This window comes from Ptychodera flava, assembly GCF_041260155.1.
Source record: "Ptychodera flava strain L36383 chromosome 3 unlocalized genomic scaffold, AS_Pfla_20210202 Scaffold_27__1_contigs__length_13241970_pilon, whole genome shotgun sequence".
Classification (NCBI taxonomy): domain Eukaryota; kingdom Metazoa; phylum Hemichordata; class Enteropneusta; family Ptychoderidae; genus Ptychodera; species Ptychodera flava.
The window spans coordinates 5,244,144-5,269,058 of NW_027248281.1; the positions used below are offsets into that span (position 1 = coordinate 5,244,144).

At 38.1% G+C, this 24,915-nt stretch overlaps 1 protein-coding gene and 2 long non-coding RNA genes across 11 annotated transcripts in view; 1 reads left to right on the forward strand and 2 right to left on the reverse strand.

Annotated features, from left to right (window-relative positions):
- LOC139126476 (uncharacterized) overlaps window positions 1-20,883 on the reverse strand; it is a 90,023-nt gene extending 69,140 nt beyond the window's left edge. Inside the window, exon 1 of the long non-coding RNA XR_011550588.1 lies at window positions 20,696-20,883. This is a non-coding gene — a long non-coding RNA (uncharacterized lncRNA). The remainder of the gene's footprint in view (window positions 1-20,695) is intronic.
- LOC139126511 (uncharacterized) lies at window positions 259-12,907 on the reverse strand. Of its 9 annotated transcripts, XM_070692565.1 has the most exons (5): window positions 12,770-12,907; window positions 12,258-12,322; window positions 11,704-11,780; window positions 2,914-2,964; window positions 259-1,953 (listed from the first exon to the last, which is right to left on the reverse strand). In XM_070692565.1, exons 1-5 carry the CDS (start codon window positions 12,882-12,884, stop codon window positions 1,869-1,871), a joined length of 393 nt encoding a protein of 130 aa, XP_070548666.1. In that variant the 5' UTR covers window positions 12,885-12,907; the 3' UTR covers window positions 259-1,868. The 9 variants fall into 9 exon arrangements, 1 of the variants encoding a protein (XP_070548666.1); XR_011550609.1 differs by having other exon boundaries at window positions 2,814-2,964; window positions 12,258-12,843; XR_011550613.1 differs by lacking the exons at window positions 11,704-11,780; window positions 12,258-12,322; window positions 12,770-12,907 and adding exons at window positions 3,669-3,801; window positions 7,837-8,006 and having other exon boundaries at window positions 259-1,745; window positions 2,814-2,964.
- On the forward strand, window positions 8,179-12,943 carry LOC139126512 (uncharacterized). Its single transcript, XR_011550616.1, has 3 exons — window positions 8,179-8,317; window positions 10,810-10,910; window positions 12,795-12,943. It is a non-coding gene; the product is annotated as an uncharacterized lncRNA (long non-coding RNA).
- Window positions 20,884-24,915: the final 4,032 nt, after the last annotated feature.

Consider the following 24,915-nt stretch of genomic DNA (forward strand, 5'->3'; position numbering starts at 1 on the left):
TAAACCAACGGTTTTTTCAGATGTATTTTTCATTTTACGATGTGTCTAATCAGCTCGATTTCCCATAGAAAACAATGGCGTTTAATGTACTGAACAGACCGTACAACTCTCGCTCGTTCAAATTTCTCAATTCTGAACCAATGATAGTGAAAAGTGGCACAGTGTTTCTTTGATTTATATACAAAATTCCTGTCGTTTTAGTTTTTGAATTTCTGGACGAAACATGTTTTAGTTGCATTTTATTTTTTCGATCGCTGAATTTTTGCTCTTGCCCTCAATAAAATGGCGATCTCACGGCGTTTGCATATGCAGAATCAGGGTCTTATATTGACACATTTTAATCGGTTAGCGTCTCTTAAATTGTACAGACCAAATACCTGTCAGGTTGTTGTAATTTACACCAAATTTTGGCGAATACCAACTATGAAAATTCCAGTAAACTGCAAAAATAACACAGAACAGAGGCGAACCGGCACAGAGTCTCCACTGTAATCGTGCAGTGAGCGTTATCGATCGATATTCTTTTGTCTGAAATTGTTACATTGTTGTCTCACTCACTCGCCTGTAGTTCCCCGTTCACAATGGCGCCAAACTACGCCAAAGTGCGCCAAAATGTGCTGAAACGTACGTAAAACTATCACCAAAACTGAAAAAATGTCGTCGATATACTTTCAGTACAGGAAACCAACGGATACCTTGATGTTACAGTGTATAAGTCAATATACGGGTAATTGTGGAAATGTTTATGACGTGACCTCAACACACGAGCGCCCGGCACGAGCGGCACCCAAACAGATTTTCGATCGATAATCTTTTGAAAATAGATTGATACAATGTTCGTCGTTGTCAATAGCGACTGGCTGAAAACGCTGTTCCATAGAAATAACGCTTCGCGGAATACCGTACACTGAGGCATACTTTTGGGCCGCAGTGTTTTTAAGTTGTCAACATGTAATTCAAATTGCTGTATCAAATTGCTGTACAGCAATGCCTTATGCAAGCAGTACTGGAAGTACAACATTAGCAACATTTTGGAAGTCCAAAATCCAAACATAGAATATTCAATGGACATATGCATGTCTCCCGTATCAATGCTGGACTTCCAGCCAAGTTGGTTGTTCCAAGGCGACTGGAAATTCTGCGCAGTATTGATCAGTGCCATAATGTCGCTTAAAACAATGCCCTGTAAAAAAAATATTGGAAGTGCAATATCAAAGCATCATGGTGAAAGAACACCTTGAGTATCACCATTCACTGTCAAAATATTAGAAGTCCAATTTTCTTACAGGTACATGCACATTTCTAGGTGTATTCACAATAACTGGCAGTCCAATTGACAATTTTGTGTGTGAGTCTTACATGTTCCTGTAAGCTGCTGGATGTATTCACAAATACTGGAAGTTCAACATTCTAGTCATGTATTCACAAATACTGGAATTTCAACATTCTAGTCATGTATTCACAAATACTGGAAGTTCAACATTCTAGTCATGTATTCACAAATACTGGAAGCAAGCAATACTGGAAGTACAATATTAGCACATAAGGGCAAGAATGCTGTCAATACCACATTTACTGTATCAACATTTTGGAAGTCCAACATCCCAACATCATAGCCTGGACGCCCATCAAATATATGCATATTCATTCTATCAATGCTGGACTTCCAGCCACTTATCAGGCAAGTTGTTTGTTCTTCAAAGTCACTGGAAGTCCAGCACAGTAGTGTAATGCCATAATGATGCCTGTGAAAGAAATATTTAATACCACCATTCACTGTATCACAATTTTAGAAGTCCAGTATCCTAACGGATGCATGTGAGTTGCTGGGTGTATTCAAAATTACTGGAAGTCCAACATTCTGATGTTCAAGTCTTGAATGTTCCACTTAGAGTATACCTGCGCAACATAAATTGGAAGTCCAACATTCTATTGTGTAAGTCTTGAATGTTCCTGTAAGAGAATATATGCAGAATGAAATAAACCTAATCAAAACAGATGCACGGACTGTCTGAACGACAGTGTTTACAATGAATCCATCATTAGAACATATCGGTTGTAAGATGCCAACCTTTAAACAAGAAAAGAGGTTATCTGTGATTTTTCACTTTGTCATGTCATTGCAATGGTAAGTATCATGGTAAATTGTTTTCCTTGCTCTATCCTTTTAATCTTTCAAATATTGTAGCAGCATTGCCAGGTAGCCTGCTTTATAGAGTCAAGCTTCAGAATCTGTGTAACACACTGACTGTCTGTGTAGTAAAAAAAACATATACATCTCAATTTATTTGCTCATGTTATTGGTTGATAAACACTATTATCAACATTGTGATCCCATTTGTGCGAGACACAACTTTGCCTAATGCCTTGTCTTCTTCAAGTGCGAAATAAAAAATAGCCATGTTTCCAACTTGAATTGCAACTCTAACAGCACACCATCATCTTGCAGGAGTGGTCAACAAACAACAGTTTGGTTGTACTCGTCTTTGTTAATTGTTACCTCAAAGTATTCAAAGTGAACTGTAATTAAACATGCAGATGCTGAAATAGTGAACCTTTCTATGAAAATAAGTTTTTGAAAGGGTAACACATACAGGCCCCTGAAAAATGCAGTTTCCAATGGCTTTTTTAATTCATATGTTGCACATTATACCCTAACCTTTTGCATTCATACCTATCACGGGTAGCCGTAGGTAGGCTGGGGGTGATGTTCCTCATTGTTCCTAGTGAAGCCTAATCAAGTTATTCATTGTTGGATTTACTAATTACTGCAGCCTTGTAATACAGAGCATAAAATCACATGTATTACACACCTGCTGACCTCCCTTTTCCTTGTGAGAAGTCAGAGAATAGCTATCGTGTTGTTTCCTGGCTTACGTGCTGGCTTTCCGTGACTGTAAGAAGATAACTCACCAAGATACCAGTTGGTACTTTGCTTGCTTAGCTGAACTATCTCCATTTTGTCTGTACAAGAAAAGATGAGGAAACTCAGAACAACCTACACTCACCATAAAAAGGTAAGGAAGTAGTAAAGATTATGTAGCTATCATAACTTTACACAGTACAACAAGGTTGCCATTTATCATCATGGAGGTAGTAGAGAGTGCATGTATTTATATAGTGAATTAATACATGCTCTGAACACTGAATGTAGACTTGGTTCAAGTCTGTGATTTGTGAATGTTTGAGTGGGGTTAACACAATGATTCGTGGTCTGTTTTCATGTAAAACGTACTGTGAGTGGGGTGAACGCTATGCAGGGGAGTTTCTCCCGGAATCACAGACTTTGCTTTCTTGCACGATCTGCAGTGCTATAAATTATTGATGAGATGACGTTTGTATTGACTAATTTATTATTCATAAGGTGACATCATCGTATTTGGCATTTTGGGAGGAGCTAACTCAACATCAGCAGAAACTAACTCACTACTGCGCAGACTCAAAGGTAACAAGGAAAACCAGGCTTGAGGCCTGGGCTGCTCAATTCCAAATAGGTTTGTGTGAAATACGAGAGACACAAGTGAAACTATTACAAAAGTTTGTTTTTGAAATTCACAGACTTGAACCAAGTCTACACTGAATGCTAAGATTGACAACTAAGAAATAAAGTACAATGTTGCTGAAAAATTATACCCACCTGGTAGGGTATAATTTTTCAGCAACATTACCTGTCAACCCTCTACTGCAGTGGTGGAATGCCCATGGTGACTGACTGCATGTCTTATACCCCAGGAAATGTGTGATTTGCTATGGCAATATGTTTGCTCTGATATTACCAAACAGACTTTGCTCCAGGTTAACCTGTATCAATAAAGCAAGTTTTATGTTAGCCCACTTGAAAGGTCCTATAAATGACCAAGTATGACCTAATGCATTGGCAATATCTTTAAACTTTTCAGAGCTGTCAATGATGAAGTGTCTAGATTCTTAGCTGAGATATGAATAATTGGGAAAGATTGATGTATTACGTTGATTTACTTTTGTATTTGTCACGGTTTTGGTTGACCTCTACCTTTTTGTGTGGGAAAAACAATTTTCCTGTGCACAAGTACTTTTTTATCTCCACGACAAAACTATTTGGTGAAACATTAAAGAGTGTGCTGTATACTTCCAACCATGGATTTTTACATCCATGTTCTGACCAAACCGCCAAACCCTAACATTTGTCAAGAGATTTATCGGTTATGTAATACAATCTCCAGATCCACTGGTTGAGCAAATTAACCTTTGGACATACAAGATTGCTGCCACATATCCTAAGGTTCAGTACGACTACCATTCCAAAGATTTCAACAGGTTTTCAGAAATTAAATCTCACTCAAGATGATATTTGCTCAGGTACTCTTCAGTTCTCAGTCACGTGATACCCCATAAACAGATGTTTAGGGAGCGGTCGTTAGTTTCATCCTGGGGTTGGAGGAATCACCGTCCCTCCATCCACTCAGCATATATCAGTCATTGAACATTAAATTTATGATATTTTACGAATGGTGAGACACTTATTTTGATGTTTTTTCGTCCGAAACGATGATTTTTGGGATAGTGATTTTGTTTGTGTCTTTGTTTATCCGTTTTAAGACTTAGGGGTACAGTCGCGTACAGTTGTCTAGCGGCGATTCCTTGTTACATCCATGGCTCAATCTATTTTTGAGGCCAAAAGAGTACGCAACAGCTTTGAAAAGAAATCAATTTTTGTGTATAAAAATGTGAAAGAACCTTGAGGCCCCCACCTCAATATCGAAACGTTTGTGTTACAATATCGACAAGTTTATTCAGCAAAATCGCTGTAGTGAATAGCGCAGTGCATTCTGGTCATTTTGGTCAATTAGCATATTTTTCATGCAAATTCACGTACTTGTCACCTTTAAGGTGTCAGAAATTCACGGATTTTTTGTAATTGATATGTTTACCCGTAACGCGCATCGGAACAAAGAAACAGGAGCTGTTTCCAGACCGGTGGGTGGAGAGACGGTGGAGGAATGTATGGGGGTCATTCAAAAAGTTGAAGGCTACTGCGCTCGTGTCATGGTCCGACCGTTGTGTATTGCAGCAGTTCGGAACGGCAAATAACACTTCTACGCATTGTCAAAATTATGAATCACAGTATACACAATTTCCCGCGGTCTGCAATGTGTAGAGTTTACACCGGCAACAGAAGTATGTACTGTCTTATTTCCTGTCAACGACGCAAAATTGTAAGTGGCCGCTTCGACAAAGATTTCCTCGAACTTCGCACACTGCTCAAACGAAGAAAATTAGATAATATAATGCATTGTTGGAATGAGTTTCAAGAGAGGTCGGCACGTCGTATTTTGAAGTGAGAATTGCAAGCTTGCAATTCAAGTTTTATGGTTAATTAACAGATTAGATCCGCGGTACAGTCATCAAACAAGCACAAGGTGCAGTTACACTATCAAGTGAAGCCAACCTGCACACGATTTAACGGTATCAAGTGAAGTCGGCAGAGCAAATGACACTCCAATCGTGGGTAAACGGCAAACCACTTTACGGGACACGTAGAAACAGTGCGTTCCCTCTCCGCGTACGTCAGAAAGTATGTGGCATTTTACAACGGAGGAATATATTTCGAGATGTAATGGAAACAATTTTCCAGACCGATGTTCATCATGGGTTTTACGAGGCAATTCAGGACTTCCGAACGCATTTTCAAACTGAAATTGTGCAGATCTTAGTAGAGTACTCTGAATCAGTGAATACACCAACTTCAACCCCACTTGCCCGTCTGACGGGGAGAATATTGATTTCACTTGCCCGAACTACACAAAATTCGCCATACACTGGTCATGCCTTTCTTTTGAATTGCGTTTCTGCCTGAAAAGTGTACAAATGTAAATCGTCTCCAAATGTACATGTTGTAATGACTCTGGCATGCATTCGTAATAAAGTAAAATCACTGTCCCTTTAGAGGTAAAATTTAGTAAAGATGAGTTACAAACAGCCGGGGCAGGAACAGGAAGCTCGTTGACAAAACAATAGGATGGAGAATAGAACAGTCCTAAAAAAATCAAATATCGCACCACGGAAGTTGCGGGAGGGTGACCTCCTCGCATCTGGTGTCCTCTATGCACAACAGCTTATGCAATCACAAACCCTAGGATCTAATTCGATAAGTTCAAGTAGGTGACCGTTAATGCTAATAGGTGACGTATTGCTTACTCAAACCATTACGTAATATAACTTGTCATTTGCGCTAGTAATATTGCCTCGGTCGGAAGCGCAGCCACTGTGTGTGTGGACTAGCGGATATGTCGATGACCCTTTCTAACCCTACACCTCCGTGACTTTTAACTGTCAGTTTAGAGTTTACCAAAGTGCCCTTCTACTTCAAGTTCCCTCAGTAAGGCAGACTCGAGCACCGATCTGTTCAGGCAAAATTACACCTTTTAGAGGAAAGTCTTTTAGAAAAAACTGCAGACATCGACATAAACTCTGACGGTTTTTCAAAATGTAAATGAGGCTTGACATAATGATCATTTTTCTACACGACCGCTCTTTCCTTTTATATTTATTCATGACCTGTACACTGGCCCAAACCCGCATTCCTGACGACAACGGATCTATACCAAAATGCTCTAAGAGCTAACGCGTTCAAAATTAGTTTTAGTGCTCAGCGAAAGGGTAGACCCTCAATTTACAATAATTATTGATGATCAAAAGAAAATCACTTAGCATCGACATTAATTTTGAGGAACTCTCAAGTCTCACAGCAGCGAAGATTACTAAGCCGTCAACGTTGACTCTATAATCAATGAGGTGCAGATCGCGAAATATAATCAGCGCACGCACTTTGACCTTATGGTAAGGCTGTTCTCACGCCTCGGACACCCGCTGCGTGCTGTCTTTTATAAAAAAAAAGAAAACCAAAAACGGTTGCTCCGATCGCAGCGCGTCAGTTTCATTTTACATGTATATGGCGTTATCGTAGACTTTTACTTTTACGCACGTGTAAAACAATTCGTAACAACATCACGACATGTAAACGCACTTATTATCGTTATATGGATAAAGACACAGTTCATCTTCAACGACCAACAAGACAATCATGAGACAAACTGCTGTTTAAAATAACATGCTGTGTAATTGTAACTCAAATAGCTGTCTTGCAGATAATTTCATTCCCGTAGATTCGTGCTGTGAAACGATGCCATTTGGTGTCCCAGATTGCATTCCAGTTTGGTCAAGACTATACTGAAAAGTATCACGGCCTAAACCAAACGGTGATTTCTCCCGATCTTATGAATGTTCAAATGTCTATTACACGGCACAGAATACTCCGTCAAAAGTAGTCTCCGTATACTGGTATATCTAACGGGCGATTAATTTCTATCCTCATCGAAAGGAATTTCCCTTTTTATCTACAGTGCCTTGCTTCTGAATTCTACCATACTAAAATTTCGAATTTTCACTTAGTGGCAACAAAGATGTTTATAATGACTGGCGTTGACATCTTTTGAATGCCGAAAATTGAATTTAACGACTGCAATGTCACTTGACTTATATCAATACCAAACTTTTGGTAAAAACAGGGTACTCTAATCCCTCTTCGTTAACGTGGGAAACAAACTTAAAATGTTTATGACAGACGTGAAGATACTGATGAGTTGTGACAAATAATTCCAAATAGGCCTATGTGCCAGCAAATATTCCTCTGTTGACCTTTCTCTTCACCAAAATCGCTAGAAGAATTTGAAAGTTTGTACATGTCTATCAGTTTCGTATGTCTCGCTGGTCCCTGCGTAAGAACATGTAGTCTTTGCCGATATTCAAGGAGTATGCCCCTCGACAGCACCTCAACACAATCATTCTCACACTTACATGTTTCTGCCACGGCTGTATTAATCTTCGAAGTTAGAAGCTCTGGCGGAGTAACTTTCCTTCTTGGCATAGCTGTAATGTCGGAGCAACGACAACTCATGGTCTAATCCCTACTGTGTTTGTCTTCCTGAACACCGTTATTTGAGATAAAGCGCCAAATTAATGTACGTCGGTGATTGGATAATCCCCAAAATTACGTACGCTGCGGTTGGCGGTAGAGGGTGGCCATGGATAGATAAGAAATGAGCATGTGACCAAGTAACTGTACAAGTCATTCAAAATTTCCGAACGTTCTAAGACATCTAGACATGGTCTCTAGCAAAAGTTAGGCACCGTCACAGTGGATTTATAGACATCGAGAATGATTCAAAGGAAAACTTTGCTCAACAACTCGGAGTCACACAGTCAAGGCTATCAAGGGTATGCGAGTAACATGTGAGTTAGTGAAGACGAGATAGAATACCGCGGAACGCCGACAAACGTGAGTAGCAAGGAACAAAATCACAATTTACTTTTATGGACTTTTATCTAACTCATCTTCAACGTATGGAGTGTTATAACTGTTCGTGTTTCCGTAACAAATTTACTCTGTCCGATCCATGTTTTTAGCCAAAAGTATTTATTTAGGAATCCACCTACTTCAAGTTGGTCGCATGATGTGAACGGAAATTGGTTTAGGAGTACATAATACTAGCCCTGCGTACCGTGCTGTGTGTTTCGGGCGTTACACGGCCCCCACCACACACACAGCACGGTACGCAGGGCTATACATAATACTAGCTCTGGACAATTGAAGCTTCAAACGTATTTTATTAGGGCTGTACATGCGTGGAGGTCATTGTAAGTCCTTCAAGTCTCAAAAGTTGTTTTTTGAAAACCCTTCAAAATCGGCCCGACATCGCAAAATGATAGTTCTTGCTGTTGTAAACAAAAAGGTCTGTAAAATAGAAATTTACGACATGCTCTCTGACGTACGCGTAGTGAACCCCCTGTTTTCTATGTGGTATGCTCTTTATAGTGGTTGCCTATTTCTTTGTACAAGTCTATGAAGATCGGCTTCACTCGATAGTGTAATTGCACCATGTGCTTGGTAAATGAATGCCAACTTATTCGGGGCCATGGTTCTCGGCAATACTTACTGTTAAACCCATTAATCAACCCCGATTGAAAAAGTACAGGCTTGCATCGTAGTCGGAATGGGCTCAGTGGACCAAGGAGGCTGCCTAGTGCACTCCAGTTAACGCATGTGGTTGGCGAGATGCAGACAGTTTCAAATTACGTGACCTTGGTTGTTAGGGATCGGCTGTCAAATACAAAAAACAACTGTCGAGGGGAAGTCTGCACTGAAGAGTATCGTAAACGAAACTTGAATCTGCTTTCTTCACAAATGCATGTATCAAAATAAAACTTTGAAAGACGGCTGTGCTCAGGGAGCAAACATGTTGTAAACAGGTATAGGTATGCGTGAGCAGTTTTTTTTTATCACAGACTCAGCTTATAATTAATAAAGAGCAGCAGCCAGCTATGCTCATTGCAAATTAAATACATTATTTAATGGAGAAAATTTCAAAGGCACACACTCTTATGTAAGGATTATAATTTCGATAAGGTTGTGGAAAAATTCCAAAATCAAAGATGTTTTGAAATGGCCAAAATCTATAGAAAAGACAAAAGTATTCTCACGTTCTGCTGCATTTCAGATTTATTTGTAGTCCAACAAGATGTAGTTCATGTTTGGATCTGTTTTTTCCCTCTTTGGCTTCACTTTAACATGCATGTAACTCCTGCTATCTATTACAAATTACTGGTACAATTATTTGAAATTGAGGGCAAGTAATTTTTCCTCTCGGGCAAGTAAAAATGAAGACTTCTCCCACGGCTAATAAGTTTGAGAAAAAAAAATTCGAAGCCTGACTTGACAGATGATGAAGTAAAACAATGCTCCGTTTTGGTTTTATCTATACATGATTTATTCTCTTTAGAACTAAGTGATTGCGTACAGAAAGATCGCATACTGAATTTTTGTCTTGAAACTCAACAAGTGATTTGAACATAGGAGTCTTCTAGCTTGTAATTATGAAAATTGTAAACAAGATAACAGTTTGCTATTTCCATTTTATCTTAGCGATCTCTCCCTTATTTTCAAGATATAAACTTACTAATATACCATAGTTTGTTCACAATCAGTATTTTACACGACATGTCGTCTCAGTCAATCACCTGTTTCAATACAGTCATCTCCAACCTGAATAAACTTCTGATATTCATATAATAATAGGCAGGGCCTTGAATGTTTCCAACCTCAAGTGTTGACGTTTTGAGAAATTACCGGCAGACGAGGTGCGGCAGACTGAACTCAAAATTGGTAGACTGTGATATCAAACAAGACTAAGTGGCAGTGCTATTAGCGCCTACTGATCAAATTGCCAGCGGTATTTAACGTCTTTCACATATTTTGCCTCCTCTGACCGGAAGTTGACCTTTTGGAAAAAAATCCGTTAAAGATGCATTTTAAATCAAAGGTTATTCCGGTGGCAGTGGGGGGATTTTTTATCCGACATGATGCAAGAAATGAGCGTATCAGCCATCAATTAAGTGGCGTGAGCCCCAGTAGTAAAAAGCTGTATCATCGCTGCAGTAAAGCTACACGTCATCTTCCGTTAAAATTGTTGAAAGTTATCTCAAATGTAGATCAGGATGATTACATAACATGACATTTTCAAACAAATCTTGTGTTTACAAACGTATTTCCTTTGGGATGTTTTAATTAAGTGTGACATAGTCTATCTGTGTGAACGATGGTCCATGAGTAGCCTATCAATGAATAAATTGCTGACAAAGTTTCCAGCGATTATCAGGGAAGCCTGGATTGATGGAAGGGACAACTGTTTGCCGAGAGTTCAAAGGGAAATGTATCAAAACTGCTGACTCAACCCGCCCATAGCTCATCACCTCACTTGTTTGCTTTTTCAGGGTTGACCTTGAATGGCAGTCACTTGGAAAAGATGAGATGTCTGGACGTGGTGAAATTAGTGTGGGAAAGGAATTCGTTCCTCTTGACAGATATATGAAAGGTAATTTGTCAAACAGAGCAACTGATCTCCCTTTTTTGCTTGTGAATATTTGAATAGCCTGTTTTTGCATGTGGGCTGGTGTACTTGTGTAAAATATAGTTTTATCTAATGCAGCCTGATATTGAATGGCGGTGCCATTTCAGACTACTGATCAACTAGCCACATCCAGTGCTTGTGCAATGGAGGGGAGTCGTTTATACCTTTATACATGTATGAGCTCTCTTGACAAAAACTAAAACGACTATCTTTGGTCTGACAGTATGGCCTTGGCCAAGAATCTTTTATTTATTGCATTGTAAGAGCACCCCACCTAAATGCTGGATATGCATGTCTCTGTCATTACGCTTATTGTTGAGTAGTTCATCTTTTTTAACTCAAAAGTAAGTATTGAAGCAATGAGCGATATAGAAAAGAAAGCTGAGAAATGCAAGGATGAGTTTTGTTCTTCATTTTAATACACTATGTAAAACACATGAAATAGGTGACTTAGTGAATTTCAGATTTTCATGTAATTTGAAAAAAAACAGTAACAGAATATATGTGAAAATGTTATTCAAATATCCAGTACCACTTAATATTAACTGCTAATTTTCTGCACTTTCTGCAGTGTCAAAAACACCTCAGGACCAACAAAATAAAACAGAAAAGGACACACATAAACAGTCAAAAAATCCACTAAAATCACCAGAATCATCAAGGACACCCACATCCATAGCAAGTCACTACATGATCATAAATGTTTCTTTGACAGAAATGGCATCAAAGTTCTATGTAATTTTTGGCAAGTACATACCCCTTAACCATGGAATACTTGTTCGTACAATTTTTAATATTTGTGTTCCTTCTAGTGGTTGCTGATAGAGTCATCATCTGAAAATGACCAAAAAAGAACAAGGTGATAATTTATGTTAATTATTCTCATGGTTACTGCAGACATAAGGCATTAAGGGGTATAAAATTGGGAGGTCTACCTAGTGTAAATTGAAACTCTGCCAATGTGCTTTGTAAGTTTCTAAGATGGCAACAGGTTGAAGAAAGATGGCCTTATTCTACACAAATAAGTTATTGACGTTGGCTGATAAATATTTTCATTTCCATCAAAAAGTGAAAAAATAAGAAATCTTGACTTTATGTGATTGAAACCACAATAATTAGGCTCCTTTTTACTTGCATTCAAGTATTGTCAGTAGAATCCTCAGATGACAGACTTTCAGTGTTAAACTTTTGAAGTTATAATATCTAGAAATTTTGGGGTTTTTTGGTAAAGGAAACAAAATCTTAAAATATTGTAGAAGGAATATATGTAATCTGTCTGAGTAAGGAAAATAATTGCTTGACTTAACATACCAAGATAGTTCGATGACAAGTTTGATGTCTGCTTATCACAGAAAGTGTTGAAGGGGACTCAGCATCTGTTAATGTCAGAAACAAAGAACAAGGTAATATAAGATATGGAACTTAAAATCACGCAATAACAACAAAAGGACTTTTACTGTTATCTTCTAAAGTAAGTCAGTCTCATAGGAAAGCAGACAAATAGACATGTAATTTTCACTGAAACTTTCCACTGAATAATTACTTTATGTATAGTTCACCCAAATGAGGGCAATATTTTGTGAACATGAACATGGACTCTACCATTCACCACCACAGAAATTAAGTATGTGAAAGGTCAAAGGACAAAGTCAAAAAAGTGAAATTATAGAAAATTTAATAATTAAAGGTTTAATATAAAATATGTTAACTGTTTTGATCCAAAATATCAGCTGTCACATTGATAACATGTTGTGTCCTACAGTTGGTCTCTTGTCATCTACATCTCAATTGTCACTATTTCTAGTCTGTACAAAAAGGCTTACCACGGTATTTCTTTTTGGATTTCAGATCGTTTTGAGTTTGAGGATGTTCTAACCCTTCCAACAGATGAAGTCTCCATGAGATTGAAAGAAGGCAAATTATTACTCTGCAAGTCATTTAAAAAATCAGACTTTAATCTTGAGGATTCCTTTATTTATAGTGGTTGGCAGTGTATCCGCAAAAAAATTTCCCTTGGGTTGTTAATGTATGGGGCATTGGGACATGCTTACAGAGATCGAGATGAAGTGTGGAAAGAGGTCAATGCTACATAGATATGCCAGTTAGAATGATACTGGCAACAATGTCATTGAATCAAGACTTGAAAATGCATGCAGATTTAGCTCATAAAATCAGAAAAATACGCTGAGATGCAGGCAGTGCATACAGTATTAAAATTCAGTAGTAGAGTGGCAGAAATTTTTACTTTCCAAAGCATGTTTTTTAATTACCCATTACAACCCAATACATTCGGCTTTTTTCTCTCACAAAATCACATCTGAGAATCTTACCTTCATACCTTCTCCCGCTGTCAGGGTTTTAAAAAAATGATGACACACTGGTCGCCGCTCACCCCTCCTCTTGATATACTTGAATAGGCTTCATGCACATAATGCATTTTGTTTATGCTCAAAGAATGATGTCAATCAATGTAGTTAAGACACACAAGATCTTCAAATACTTGAAAGGCATAATTATACACAGTGAGTACAAAACAAGCTACAGATTTTGAAGGTTCTTACCAACCGATAGTTGAAATAGATTTTTAAAAGTTTCAAAATATGTGTCTAATTCTATGTGATTTTATTGGTTTAAATTCAAATGCTGAACTTCCAAATTCTATCGCATTGATATTCTCTTACAGGAACATTCAAGATCTACACATTAGAATGTTGGACTTCCAAAATGTGTTGCACAGATACTCTCTTACAGGAACATTCAAGATCTACACATTAGAATGTTGGACTTCCAAAATGTGTTGCACAGATACTCTCTTACAGGAACATTCAAGATTTACACATTAGAATGTTGGACTTCCAAAATGTGTTGCACAGATACTCTCTTACAGGAACATTCAAGATTTACACATTAGAATGTTGGACTTCCAAAATTCGTTTCACAGATACTCTCTTACTTGAACATTTAAGATTTACACATTAGAATGTTGGACTTCCAAAATGCGTTGCACAGATACTCTCTTACAGGAACATTCAAGATTTACACATTAGAATGTTGGACTTCCAAAATGTGTTGCACAGATACTCTCTTACAGGAACATTCAAGATCTACACATTAGAATGTTGGACTTCCAAAATGCGTTGCACAGATACTCTCTTACAGGAACATTCAAGATCTACACATTGAATGTTGGACTTCCAAAATGTGTTGCACAGATACTCTCTTACAGGAACATTCAAGATTTACACATTAAAACGTTGGACTTCCAAATTTCATTGCACAGATCTGATATTCTCTTACATGAACATTGAAGATTGACACTGTCACATTAGAATGTTGGACTTCCAAATTCATTGCACAGATATTCTCTTACAGGAACATTCAAGCTTGAACATTAGAAAGTTGAACTTCCAGTAATTGTGAATACAGCCAGAAACTTGCATGTACCTGTTGGAAAATTTGACTTCTAGTATTGGGACACAGTAAATGGTGATACTTATGGTGTTCCTGCCACTTAATGCTCATGTTGCACTTCCAGTATCACTTGCGGAAGGCACGCATTGAACGCTACAATGCTGGAAGTCCAGTTACTTTGAAAAAAAACGAGATCTTACCTGCAACTAGTTGCTGGAAGTCAAGCATTGCTACAGTGTACACACATTTGTTTGATGGACTTCCATAGTTTTAGATTTAGTGCACTTTAAGACATGTATTTTCATGAATAGTGGATAATAAACAATACCAATGCTCAAAATATATACATTGACTCTTCTGTGTCTTGCTCTGCATCATCCAGCATTCAGTACATTAGAAATACTGTGTATATGGTGTAGGCTGGCAGAAATTAGAAACTGCCAAAAGGTAAAAGACAGTGTTTATGATTTATTTCGACGAAAACACAGGAAAAGTTGCACTTTTCTATTTCCATCACGGCGACATTTTCCGGAAATTGCCGAGCTCGCCCCGTTTTGGCGCAAGTAGCTGTGACGTCACTAATAGAATGGGTGATGGTGACTTCGTGCATTGACTATGGAGATAGTGATAATTTCATGAGTGAAAGCAGTGCAACTGAGAATATCATCGTCACAGAAGATATGACAAAGCTGTTCAGAATTTACAGGCCTGCAAATTTTAACAGTCGGAACCTTAACCTAAACGAGAACAAGAGCGGAGCTCTTGTTGACCGTCGCATCAGTGACAAGCCCACCGTGACCACAGTCAAACACACCAGTGCACTACTGTACACACAACCGCAAGCTAACAAAATATAAATATGTCTGGAGTTGCCATCCCACCTTATTATTACTTCTCAACACAAATTGCCTCTTGAAAATCTGTATATAAAAATTTGAATTACACCATGACGCTTGTAGATAAATGTAGTAGAGATCAAGTTAAAAATTGTCCACCGTTCATAACACACATCTTTCCTATCATCAACAGCGGGAAGTGGAACAGGCTGAGGGTCACGTATGTTAGCATAAACACCAAAGGTAGTATTCTCGCCGCAAAATCTTCAGTTTGGCGTTATAAAACCTCACATGAACATTGGCACTTTTAAAAATATGTGACCGTAAAGACATGTCTAGCCAAATTCTCGGGAAGAGATAAATTAAAATTGAAATGATGTAAATATCGGTCACACTGGCACTCGAGGCCGGGCGGCTCAGCCGCTAGCCGGCCATTTCTGTGACGGAAAGATCAGCTACGCTTCCGCAGTTTTTTTTCTTGATTAAGTGTCAGCGATATAAAGCACAGTGTTCATTGTTTCATGACTGCGAAATTCTCAAAGAAGCTAAAATATTTTAGGGGAGACTTAGTCGAGCAGAAGGGAACAGATGACGACAACGCGACTGCTTCGTCAACAGTATAAACTTCTTTGCTACACGTTGTGTCACTGTTACTGGCAGCGCCGTGCTGTATTATACACAACCTATCGTTCATCTCGCAAAGAGTCAGTCAATCACTACGTAAACTTTTTAGGAATATAAAATTAGATATCTCCTAACGTTACTAATTATAGAGTCACACATGCATGAGATCTAGTCCTTGTATTCATTTATTTATTTACAATCACTTTCGTAAAGCATCTGAATCGGCGATCAGTCTTGGGGGATGTAAACACGGCCATACTTCTCCGCGGCCCCCGCATCCTTGACATGTTTTGGGCAACCTGTCGCAGTCTTGCTGCTGTTCTCGCTCTTGTCCACAGTTGATGATGATACACGCGAAGCTTTCTGGTGACAATGGTCGTACTGGTACGGCATTGCGATTACATAATCGAATTAAAGTCTATCTTACCGTACATCTGGCATCTGTTTATTCTAAGTCACGGCACTCGAAAATGTGCACCGCAGAAAACGCTTGTCTGAATGCCTCTTTTCCGACCCTTTCTTGTAATTTTGTCAAATGCGGCTACTACATCATCCTAAAATGCAATAAACTGACAATGGCTGCAGTTACTTCAGCCACCAAAGGCGTAAGTTCTCACCATGTTGAAGCCACAGCGGTTAAGCATTCGCTATGGCCGAGGTGAACACACTCACTCGTACATTCTAATAGTTACGTCATTTCCGGTGGCAATGCCCGCGAATTCCGAAACGACCCGAATGGCAGCTAACTTCAAAGTCGCACAACACATTGCATTTAATAATATTTAACCGCGTCGTTTCATTGGAGTGATGCATTTATTTGATAAAGTCGGGTGGCAAAATCATATAGCATGGCTCATTTTAAGCAAAATTAACTTTGAATTTATGCGGGACATACACTTTAAGATGCTGTTGAGCCTGCTTGATCACAACTATGACACAACACCAGGGCCTTAAACACCACAATAATTGTATCTACATTGCCACTATGCTACCCAATGCTTTCTTCTGCATGGAAAATTTTTATCTGTGTGGCTCACAAAATTTTCATCATGACTTAAAACTGCATAAATTTGCCACATTAGGAGCTTGTAGCTTAAATGTATTAAGGTGAAGTACTACGAATAACGTCAAAATTAAGTTGTGGTGCCATTTTCTTGAAATTTTGCACAAATATTCTTGGAAGTTGTGCAAGTGCAAAAGTGAAATAAAAAATGGGGGTCACCATGCTCGTTTCCATGGAAACGGACGTTAAAATGGCGTCGTTAGAAATAAATAAAACTGATATAATTCACTTAAACTAAAGAAAGCAATTATAAAACGCTCAGCAAATGAGTTAATTTTGATAAATACCAAGACTTAAGATTCATATCTATCGTATTTATAGCTTTCATGATGTTTGTAAAGAAATTTTAACATAAGTATAGATTTCAAAATGACGATATCGAAATTATATCACTACATAATTTTCGAACTTTCTTCCTGTCGCTTTGAATGGTGTCATTTTGACCAAACTTGGCGAATAAAATCCTGATATAATACCATTTAGTTTACACTTTTAATAAAAGGGTGTCATCGCGCTACTTTTTACAATATCTCCAGGTGAATGGGTAAGTGCACCATGTAAATGGGAGAGAAATGTTAATTTTTCGCTCATATTGAATAAAAACCAGCTTCCTAGGGGGTCAAAATATGACAAGGTTATAGGTCACATGCATTTCTGAGAGACTGGGTCAAAAAATTAGGTAAAACGCAATTTCAACAATGACAGGGAATGTTAAATACATGCTCTACAAAGTAACCCATCTGCGGCAGGCTGGAGTTAAATCTGTGCAGAAACATTCTAAAGCGTGTGCGCGTCCGAATTCGTCGCCCTTTACCTTAAAGGGGAAGTTCACCAAGGATGATTTTTACATATGTGGTAGCTCTGTGGTCATTTACCCCAGAAAAGCTATTTTCACCATTTATAACTCGCCCGATTTTTACAAAAACCGATAGAAATAGTACAGGAAGTTGCCCATGTAATTTGAATCATGGGAAAAAAGCGCCAAGCTTGGAGCTTGCATCATGTGATATGGAAGGCACCATTTTCCCATGGGTATGGCATTGTCCACTCACCATGCTTAAACCAGGCTGTGCGTATTTACATAACTTTTGTTTATACTGAGTATCCTTGCATAAACGGTGAATTACTTATAATAAACTGTCCACTGTCAGATTTTGTGTTGCTGTTTACTACTGTATTACTGTATCGTGAGTGGACAATGTGGGGGCCATACCCATCCGAAGATGGTCCCTTCCAATATCACATGATGCAAGCTCCAAGCTTGGGGCTTTTTTCCCATGATTCAAATTACATGGGCATTTCCTGTACTATTTTTATCATTTCGTAGAAAATCGGGCGAGTTATAAATGGTGAAAATAGCTTTTCTGGGGTAAATGACCACAGAGCTCCACATATGTAAAAATCATCCTTGGTGAACTTCCCCTTTAAGTTGTGATTCTGTGAACACTGACAGAATGCTACAGAAATATTCTGTATCTTTGGTAATATACACTTCACATTGCTACCTGATTTTTAGAATTGCCACCTAATTTTATTTCTGGTGGTAAAAGTTTACCACCAGAAATGAAAAAATATTTCTATCACTTTAATGTCATAAAAACACAGATAATTAATGCATAAAAACTGAACAAATATTTCTTTAATGTAAAATACAAAACATTTTGATTTGAAAAATGAAGAATGCCTGAATACCAAGAAAGTTGTTGCCACACTTGAGATCATAAACTGCCTAAAATATGTCACAGTGGCTACAAGATTTTTGATTGGCTAATGAGTTGGCTAATCATCTTGGTGAGTTAGGGGAGCCCTACAGTTTATGTGCATACCACGTGGTAGCAGTAAAATTAATGATACTGCAAGTTTCATATTGGCACAATTTTGCACAACACCATTGGCCTACTGACCGTTAATGCACTCACCTGACATTCCTATTGAACACCAAACATAGTGCCAGGTCATAATGACACATAATGACACTGTACTGTGTTGTTTTATTGAAATACATTACATGTCCCCAAAAAATTTAATTTGTCCCCAATTCAGACCTACTATGGGTCACTGTGTCCCTATGCAATCAAAAGCTGGCTGAAACACTTCAAATGACTTTGAACCAATCCAAGCGTAAGGTCACCTTGGTTGTGTCACTTCTCTAGGAATGTTCCGATTGAGGTATTTGCTCTGGTAGACCCATACGAAAATTTTCTGTAGAAATTCTATTGAAATTGATAACAAAATTAATTTGAATTCTACAGAAATTCTACTGAACCTGTATGGAAATTAATGGAGTTTAATGGAGTTTTGGCCCCCTTTTTCTGTAGAAATTCAACAGAATTTCTGTATCATTTCTAGGGAATTTTACAGAATTTCTACGTAAATTCAACACACATTCTACAGAATTTCTGTAGAAGTTTATTGAATTTATACCACGTTCTACATAATTTTGTGTACAATTTCTATAGAACTAGATTTAATTTCTGCGCTCTTTTACAGAAGTTTGTTGGCCTTTTACAAGTTCAGTCTCTAAGAAAGTATGATAACAGTATGCTTTAAACTTTTGTTAAGTAAGGAAACCCCCTTATGATATTGCTATAGGTACCAATATAATGAATTACTGCAAAACTCAAAAAAGTAAGTCAACTTACAAAACAAGTAAATTATAAACATGTAGTTTATAAGTCCCCACGGACACCGTCCGGGGGGACTTATAGGTTTGGTCATGTCCGTGCGTCCGTCCGTGCGTCCGTCCGTTCACGCAGATATCTCAGAGATGCCAGGAGCGATTTCATTCAAACTTGGTACAAGGATTACTTCATATGTCATACAGATGCACGTCGATTTGTTTCGTGATACGATCCAATATGGCTGCCAGGCGGCCATTTTATTACGATTTTTTCATATTCAGAGCAATAACTCAGGCATGTTTCAACTGATTTTATTCAAAGTTGATACAAGGACATTGACCAATGTCATAGATATGCACTCTAATTTTTTTGGTGATACGATCAAATATGGCTGCCGTGTGGCCATTTTGTTACGATTTTTTCATGTACAGAGCCATAACTCAGGCATATCTCAACCGATTTTATTCAAACTTGGTACAAGGACATTGACCTATGTCATACATATGCACGTCAATTTGTTTTGTGATACGATCCAATATGGCCGCTGTGTGGCCATTTTATTATGTTTTTCATGTCCAGAACCATAACTCAGACATGTATCAAGCGATTTTATTGAAAGTAGGTACAAGGAGATTGACCAATGTCATACATATGCACGTAAATTCGTTTTTTGATACGATCCAATATGGCTGCTGTGCGGCCATTTTGTTATGATTTTTTCATGTACAAAGCCATAACTCAGGCATATCTCAACCGATTTTAATCAAAGTTGGTACAAGGACATTGACCTATGTCATACATATGCACATTGATTTGTTTTGTGATACGAACCAATATGGCCACCATGTGGCCATTTTATTACGATTTTTTCATGTCCTGAACTTTAACTCAGACATGTATCAAGCGAATTTATTCAAAAGTATTTTTATCACAGACCTAATGAAGAGGACTCTATCCTCTCTGAGGACCTGTAATCAAAGTACCCATTAACAAGTGGGGACTGTGTCATCAATGATCACTTGTTTCTAAATAAATTAAGATTAACAATTGATCAAAACAGAAACCAATGCAACATACAGGGACTACAAAATATAAAGCAACCTACACTTATGAATGCAAGGCCTACCTCTCCAGCAATTTTGAGTTGTTACCTCAGCCAAGTGCATAATTAAACTGTTGTGTATCTTAACTTACGTAATTTAGAGGTCAGTTCAGTTGATGCTGCAATGACGATCCTTACAGTTGTGACATATTAGTGAGCTCCCATCTCCATAACACTGTTATAGAATCTTGCTAATGGACCTTGGATCCTAATGTTCCATGCAATTTGGAGTTGAACTTTAGTACTATTCATAAGAGCCATGTACACTGTTGCCAGCCTCAAGTTCAAATGAATAATGCGTGGCTATACTATTATGTAAACAGCCCATTGTAAAGGCAGGACATTATTTACATAACAATGCAAAGGCACAGGTCTGCTCACTTGACCTTGGATCTAACAAAGAGAGTCTTGGTCAGTGTACAGTCATGACATGCACAAAAGCAATGGCAAAAAGAATGGTACAATTGAAACTGTATACATTTTCCTGGCATGTGTGTAAATGAAAATAGCTTTTGAGAATTAAAGGGTACACGAAAATGTGTCAATTCTCCATAGGTAAATGTCAGCTCAGCGACTTTCCATACATTATGCTGTTAAAATTTTCAGAGAATACAAAATTTGTTTACAATATTACCACTTTGCCAGCATAGTAAAAAATGAAGAATGAAAATATTTTTTTCAGTGTATTACTGTTAACATAGCCCTTACAATTTATATCAGTGTGGGGCAAACTTTGCTCAAGGTTCGTGTCCAATCTTGCAACCATGGTTGGCGATAAAAAAGGCTTTAAACTCAGTCAAAGCTTGTGGGAGCTTTGTCTGGCAAGCTTGCCAGCCAAGCTTAAAATAAAACTGTTAAAAGCTTGGTTGAAAGTTAAGTATTGCACACTTGTAACCCGGTTAAACAAAGTTGTGCACTTAAACTTTGTATGCTCCATATTAACTCCTCATTTTGAAGCCTCAAAGGTTGTGTCAAAGTTGTAGTTTTCCCATCATTCCTTGCTGGTTGTAGTTTTATGTTGCCATGGAGACTTCATTTTACCTACCTACCCTGATGGGTTCACTGCTCATACTTTTGTGCATTTTCTCCTGCCAAAATTCCTGTAAAAGTTGGCATAATTAACCCCAGAGCAGTAAGCTCTCGAATAAAACAGAGAAACAAAAGTCTGTTAATTTAGGATACGATTTATTTTACCGTATATGCCAATGTTTTTTCATGCGACGTAAATGTCTTCTTAAAGCTTTGACTTGAGAAGGTTCATGTGAAATTTACATTACTCTCAAAGGCAGTGATTTAGCTTGTTTTCTGAATTTCTGGTCCATTTACACTGCAGTACCAGCAACGAATTCTGAAAAATACAAATGGTTAAGGGAAAAGTGTCTTTACTGTGTTGACCGCAATTTGATGAATGAAATCAATAAAAACTAGAAAGCATTTGCAAGCAAAAGCAAAGTTCCAGAGACCAGAGAAGCGGAAGAAAAAAGAATGTGTGACGAAGATTGGTGCAGAATGAAAGAGTGCTTGGGATTTTAATATGCGAGCACGTACCTGTAGTGAGGGCTAATAGCGCTAGCGGTAACAACAGAGTACAACTTAAAGCAAGGCAGTCCAGGGGATTACAGTACACAGATTACAAATGCCTACATGTACGGTAAAATCGCAACAGATACATACGGGGGCGACAATGCACAGAAATGTATATCAGACATGGGGAGGTCATCGGACCTAGGCCGTTGAACTTGAAAACCGAGGCCACATGGCTACCCACTCATCTCCGGACAATCAGCAAATATACCATTACAGTTAGTAAAACTGCTCAGATCAAAGAAACTATTAAAAGATGTAAAACAATGAGACATCGAAGTTCCAGGAAAATACTGTTTTTTTCAGTACGTTTATCAGGGTTCTTTGACCCTGCTCACCCCCGTAACCAAAATAGAAGTGTCCCACTCTGATGTCATATCCACCATTGTCATTCACGCACGCAATCTGGGTTTTCATTCTGTTCACACGCATTTTCATTTGATTATTTTTTTTGAGACTTGTGAATTTTAATTGATCAAGATATACGATGTCAAAGTACAGTGAGAGGTAAAAATTCAACGTTATCTTGCCTGAAAACCGCCAACCTTATCCGCCGCTTCAACCACGCAATCCAACGCCTCGCTCGATAGCTCCATGTCTGCATAGGTAAAACATGCAATCCATGGTATCTCAGAAGTTACTCGAACATGTAGAGAGGTCATACCGTATATGGAAGGTAAACTTCCTAATATGGTAGATTTCAATTGAAATAAACAGTGATATCAACTTCGGGAGTTGCAGTGGCGCAAACAAAATCATCGGCTGGTCCCTGCCTCATTGACAAGCACATAGAGGCAGGTAACGGAAAACCTCCATGTATCAAATTACGAAATCTGATTGGTTGAACCGTGGGGTGCTGTCATTGGCTGTTCAATTTTACTTGGAAATAAAACTAAAATTATCACAGTTTAATGATGCGAACATGGCAAGAATTTAACCAAGGATTTAATAACCATACTTCCAAGTTTTGAAATATTGGCAGCTACCAGACTAGACTAAAAAGCATGCGACGAAAAAGGGTACACTGTGTGTTGACATGCGCAATTATATTACCGTGCCCTACCTGCCGCATTTTGATTTGTCGAGCTGAACCACGTGACTGACCACAAATACACAGTAATGGTCTGTTTATATGCCCGTGAATATGAGTAATAAGATTAACAACTGTAACAACTCAAAGTATCATAACTTTACAGCTCAAACGTAAATAATAATCAATCACAAAACAAAACGGAGCACTTGTGGGCCAAGTTGAGATACTTATTTCTGAAAATATCTCCAGATTTGCCAATATTTTACAGCGTTCGTGACAGTGCATCGCGTATTAATTGCTAAGTTCTGTTGGCCAGTTGTAGTTCGATCCGAAAATTTTCGCAAATTTTGACGGTTTTCTCCGGTTCGTTGATAATATAATGGAATCACAGATTACTCTCTGACCAGTAACGTTTATTTATGGGCGCGGGCAGAAGGAAAGCCAAATTAACCGGCTCGGCAAGCCTCACCCATTAATTTTTGGCTTTGCTCTTGCCCTTGCCCATAAATAAACGTTAATGGTCAGCGCGTTGCCCGTTATTTCTATATTATCAACTTCCAGAAGACTAGCACATTTAAAAATGGCGGTTTGCCTGTATCTGCGTCTTACTACGTGCTGCTTGTCTGGTCACGTGAGACGAAGTGATCAGCGAAATAAAATGAAAGATGGCGTCCGAAATAAACCCGGAAGTAAATTGTTTGTTACGCGTTTCATTCCTCCAACCATTATTCTCCGTAAGACCTATTATTAAGGCCGTGATTTATGTTTGTGTGATGTGAAACTTCAGTTTTTGTCCTTATAGATAGATAAAAGAGTGAAATTTATTGACAAAATTATGAAATGAATAAATAGTAGTACAATGATGACATAAGAGCATAATTATAGTACTGTCTAGTGTTTATTTTCCATGTACTCATGTATTGAAATTTATCAAAAGTAATAAATAAATAGTCTAAAGAGGAAAGGTCAAAATAAGTCCTTGTCTTTTCGAATTCATTTATGCAATGCAAAATTTTGTTTAAAAGTATTTTTTTATTCCTTTACTCACAGTATATACTCCTTACTTCTAGTTTCATGCCGGTATGTTTGAGAATTAACCTTTTTATGCAGACTATGCAAGCCGCAATGGTAAATCCTGCATATTGAGCAAAGGGGTCAAGGTATTAATGTCTCTAATGGCCCATACACAGCAACTTGGAATAACTCTGAGACTCCTATTCCCTGCCCTTAAAACGCCATGCTGCCACTTGAAATTGTCGATAGGAAGCATGCCGATTTGACTTCTTGATGTCATCACCGTCATCTACTGCCAACACATCTCTTCTATAGGCCCGTGCAAGAGCCAGCACCGTTAAGGACCAATACTTTGAAATCCTGTAGAAAGATGACTAAAATTAATTTCTAGCACAAATACCTCAAAAGTAAGATACAAACATGGTTGATGCGCCATTTATAAATCAACACATTAAAAAAAATATTTTGTGAAGCGACTTTGCTTCTGACAATTAGAAGGCAAGAACTGATTTTGATACACAGAAGACTTAATATCTGTTAGGAAAGTCATTCATACAGTAATGTGAACCATCACGAAATCTTGTTTTCTTTGGGCAAAATAATACTGTCATGCAGCTGAATTGAAAGTCTTTACACAGAAAGCTAGATCAACGTTTCCTTGTGTTTGATAACATTTGTATT

Bases quoted from the DNA above. Each gene is read 5' to 3' on its own strand.
- LOC139126511 (XM_070692565.1), bottom strand. From the start codon at position 12,884: ATGACTTGCAGAGTAATAATTTGCCTTCTTTCAATCTCATGGAGACTT. The intron at 12,323-12,769 runs GTAAGCCTTTTT...TGACATTAACAG, and splicing joins ATCCAAAAAGAAATACCGTG to ATGCTGAGTCCCCTTCAACA. The intron at 1,954-2,913 runs GTGAGTTATCTT...ATTCTCTTACAG, and splicing joins AAGTACCAACTGGTATCTTG to GAACATTCAAGACTTACACA.